The sequence below is a fragment of the Galeopterus variegatus genome, unplaced genomic scaffold (assembly GCF_000696425.1).
Source record: "Galeopterus variegatus unplaced genomic scaffold, G_variegatus-3.0.2 Scaffold2037, whole genome shotgun sequence".
Classification (NCBI taxonomy): domain Eukaryota; kingdom Metazoa; phylum Chordata; class Mammalia; order Dermoptera; family Cynocephalidae; genus Galeopterus; species Galeopterus variegatus.
In genome coordinates this window covers 183,025-187,404 of record NW_007728148.1, presented here as the reverse complement: position 1 = coordinate 187,404, position 4,380 = coordinate 183,025, and the positions used below count along the sequence as shown (strand labels likewise).

At 56.1% G+C, this 4,380-nt stretch overlaps 1 protein-coding gene across 1 annotated transcript in view; it reads right to left on the bottom strand.

Annotated features, from left to right (window-relative positions):
- Positions 1-4,380, bottom strand: part of UPF1 (UPF1 regulator of nonsense transcripts homolog (yeast)) — a 31,422-nt gene that overhangs the window by 13,030 nt on the left and 14,012 nt on the right. The window contains exons 6-12 of the mRNA XM_008580166.1: positions 3,942-4,122; positions 2,540-2,701; positions 1,845-1,929; positions 1,566-1,664; positions 737-845; positions 433-592; positions 218-336 (exon numbers count right to left, since the gene is read on the bottom strand). Of these exons, the coding sequence (XP_008578388.1) occupies positions 218-336; positions 433-592; positions 737-845; positions 1,566-1,664; positions 1,845-1,929; positions 2,540-2,701; positions 3,942-4,122 (915 nt within the window). The remainder of the gene's footprint in view (positions 1-217; positions 337-432; positions 593-736; positions 846-1,565; positions 1,665-1,844; positions 1,930-2,539; positions 2,702-3,941; positions 4,123-4,380) is intronic.

The following is a 4,380-nucleotide window of genomic DNA, read 5'->3' as shown; positions in this document are numbered from 1 at the left end:
GGAAAAAAAAAAAAAAAAAAAAAAAAAAAAAAAAAAAAAAAAAGCAATCACAACTGCCGGATCTGACGAAAATCACAGAAAGTGGAGAGCGCCAAGCCCCACAGGGATGCTACCCACCACCTGCTCTCCTCAGTGTGACAGGGCTTGGGTGACACACAAGTGCCTGAGGCTCTCAACAGACAGAACTCCCGACTGCAGAGGCCGTGCTGAGCCCTACCCGTTGCCTTGACGAGCCAGGTGGTAGACGATGGTGGCTGAGGTCACAGTCTTCCCCGTGCCTGGCGGGCCCTGGATCAGGCTCAGTGGTCTCTGCAGCACAGTCTTCACGGCGTAAACCTTCAGATACAAGTGGCTGTTAGGGCTGGCGGAACCTCCCCACGCCCTCCCGCAGGCCATGCAGGTGAGGCCCCAGTTCCTGGCAAGGATGAGAACCTGAGAGTGGTTAAGGTCGGGCAGCCCTTGGGCTGTGAAGCGCTTTGGCAGCTGGCACTTGATGATGACGTCCTCTACCTCATGGCCAAGCAATTTGTGGTAGATGTAGCCAGACACAGAGGTCTCATCCACAGCGAATGTTTTCAATGCGCTCTGCATCCTGTAAGGAGAGCATGGTCAGCCACATGCAGAGCTGGTGCCCTGGGTTCGGCTAGCTGCGAACACCCACTCTGCTGCAACGGAGCAGGCAGAGACCCCAAGGACAGAGGGTGAGCGCCAACCCAGAGGCAGAGGGCAGACGCACCTGTCAAAGGAGGTCGACTTCCACACGAAATCCACCTGGAAGTTGTGAGTCACCTCCACAGGTGCACCCACACTGCTCCGCAGCTCAATGGCAATCTCATCGCCATAATCTGCGCCGCCGAGTTAAGTCCGCATCCTCATCAGAAGCCATGTTCACCCTTCCAAGGAGCCCTGGGTACGTGGTCTTTAAACAGCACTCATCCCATTTCTTAAGAGACCCCTCCTCTGCACTAAACGCGGATGCTAAAAACTTGCAGGACCAACGCATGACCAGAGACCAGCGTCCTCAGCAGATTCTGCCTTCACGACAAACCCACGCCCTGGCTCCCTGGTCAGCCCCCGCATTCCTCTGCTGTGGATTGTGAGCGGCCACAAATGTACCAGAGGACATGCAGCTGGGAGTGCCCTGCTGTGGCCAGCAGTTGTTCTTAACAGTTCTATACAACCCATGCACCCCAAGTAAAACTGAACAAAGGGCTCGGAGGCCTTCAACAAGCACCACTCAAAGAGGCAGCCCTGTCCTGGGTGCATCCTCAGCCTAGCAGGAGGCACAGCTCCTCACCCAGAACATGTGCACATGGAGAAAGGGAGCCAGCTCCCACCACGGGTACAAACAGTACACCACTTGGGCACAAGAGAAGTAACTGTACAACCACCTTTCCCTGCCAAGATTAAGAGCCTGGGGTTTTCTTGAGAGCAGTGAAGGGCCGTGTCACCAGCACCCACCATAAAAGCAGGAGATTCTGGCCCAGCTGCTGCCATGAGGGGAACTGAAGGCCTGTCCTTCCTCTGCGACCAGGCTGGCCCCACCCTCCACACACGAAGGATACTGTCGGGGACCTTGATGACGTGGCCGATCCCTTTCCACAGGGGCGCCAGGTCCCCTTTGTAGCGCAGGCAGATCTCATCCCCCTGCATCAGCCGCATGTCTTCCCGTGGAAAAGACCGCAAGAGAGTTAGCGTTTCAACACGTCATGGCTCCCGCCACGAAGAGTTCAATTCAAGGGACACTTTACAGGGTGGCACTAGGAATTTTATGCTACTACGGTCACAAATATTTTAAAACTTAAAATCACCTCTTAACCAAATTATGACTAAATCCTCATTACCAGAGTCAGTCTTGGGCAAAGTGAAGTAGGCGATTCTCTTCTTGTTAAGGCCCAGGTCCCACCTGACCGTGATGTTATCTTGAGTCTGAGCACATGAAAAATAAGAGCCCTGGTTAGCCTTTAACACAGACCCGGGCCTGGACACCACACGTGTGGGTCCCACAAGGCACGTGCCCGGCTGGGAGCCTGCGAAGGCTGCGCTATGACACTGGGGTGCAGCGAGCAGCACCCGACAGCCTCCGATTCCAACAAGGACACATCTGGGAGAGAAGCAAGCAGGAGCCCCAAAAGCCCCACAAGATGATTCCAACTGGAGACATCACAGCAAACGACAGGCGGCTTCTCTGTGGGCCACGGGGGCGAGCATGACTGTAGGAGGGAGAGAAGGGGATGGACGGCTGCAGGCCTCCTGCTTCCTGGACACACTCTTCATGGGTGCTGGCATAAGGTCTAACTCTTGTAGCTGTGGGCAAAGCTGTGAACCTGACCACGAGGGAATTTTATTGGACTTAAAACCAGAAAACACCAGGCCTATGTTTGCTCATATTGACCAGGGCACGGGCCTACAGATCACTCCCACGTCCAACCCCCATCAGCTTCTGCAGCCTGAAGAGAAAACGGTCCCCCCAAACCTTAGTAGAGATGCTCTGTTAAGCCCCAGACCACCGCAAAGCCTCCTGCTCACACCACATCACCTGTGACTCTTTCAGTTTCTTATCGTAGTCAGCCTCCAGCTTGACCAGGGGGCCGAATATGTTCTGGTACTGGTAGGCATCTTCGTACCGCAGGAGCACGTGCTGCGGCTCCTCATCCACCCCCGGCTTCTCCAGATCCTCCAAGGTGGCAGAGGGATTTTCCTAGAAGACAAGAAAACCAGCATCATGCTCAAACCTGTTTTAACCTACATGCAAATGAACAGTGGCTTAGAAGGCCCGAGTCACAAGCACACACACCACTTCCCGGAATAAGCCAATGGCTTTATGAAGAAGGGCGCCTGGTGCCGCTCCAGGTGGTCAGTAGTGCCCACCCCACGAGGAGAAGCCTGGTGACAGGAACTGCACGCTACACAGGGGCTGGACGACAGCCTGAGCCACGCCTGCACACCTCAGCAGCTGCTCCTGTCCCTGACAGAGTTCCAGCAGCCAGATCGAACTGGTACAAAGCCCTAGTACACAGCCTGACACACAGATCCACAACACAGGGAACCCACAGACCTGGCTGCCTTCTCTGAGAACGCCTGGCCCGTGAAGGAGAGCAGCCAACCCTTCTTCCCAGCTGCCAGAAACCACAGTTTTGCACTCCTGTGTCAACGGCAGGGGAGGCCCAGCTGCCACATTCTGCTGACCCTGAGCTGGACCAACAGGAGTCACACTGCTCTTCCCCTGGCGCTCATGCCCCTTAGTGAGCTCTGCACTGGGGGACAGAACAGCACCTGAGCTGCTCACCGTGGAAACTTACCCAGCTAGACAATGTTTGAAAAATATTTTGACTTGCACTTGAAGTGAAATAAATTCCTATTAGATATTTCTGATTGAACAGGTGCTGCATTCAAATTTCTCATCTAGTTATTAGAACTTTATCACAAAATCCTAAACAGCCAGGACCAAAGAGGGGCTTCCATGGAGAAGGAGTGGGGGTACCTGTGGGTCTGTGGATGGGAGCAGGAACCCCACTACCCAACCCGGAGCGCTCTCCCCTACAACACTAACCCCCGCCCTCACATGCACTCAGGTCCTGCCTGTCTGCTCAGGCTGGTCCTCCTCCCTCCACAGCGTACCCCCACCCTGGCAAGAAAAGAAAAACCCCAACAACCAGAGCTGTCCTCTCCCAAAGGCCAGGTTCTTCTAGGTCAGGTATGGTCAGGTAATGCTGCTTACAAGGGAGGCCCTACCTTCCCTAAACACTCCAAGCTGCCTGCCAGGAACACGAGGGAGCTGAGGGAACTGGCTTCGGAGCCGCCCCTGAAGCCACTGTAGGTAGAGGCTGCAGAGGCTAACCTTGGCATTCCTTCCAGAATCTCCCAAGTCCCACTTGGTTGTGCAGACACTCCCCTGCTCTTCTGCTAGGGGCGGATCTGCCCCCTGAGCAGCCCCTCACCTTCCAGAGTTCCTCCAGCTTGTTGATCTGCTGAGCAGTGATCTGCCGTGCTCTCAGCTGCTCCTGCTCAGAGGGGATCTTCACCAGCCAGGACAGGAAGCAGCGATCCTGGATCAGGGGCTGCCACTGCGAGCTGTCCCAGTTGATGTCTTTGAGGCTGCTCTGGCTGGCACAGGGCTGCCTGCAGAACCCAGAGGGCAGGGAGAACCCACCATGAGCACAAACCCCAGCCCGAAGTTTGACCTCGCACCCAAAGAGGCCATCCGTGGGCCGGCCCGGTGGCGCACTGGATAGTGCGCCGCTTGGGAAGCGCGGCGGCGCTCCCGTCCGAGGGTTCGGATCCCACATACAGACCGGCTCCCGCTCGCTGGCTGAGCGAGGCGCGGGAGCAACGCCGAGGCTTGCGATCCCGTTGCCGGTCCCCGGTCCGGTGCGGGGG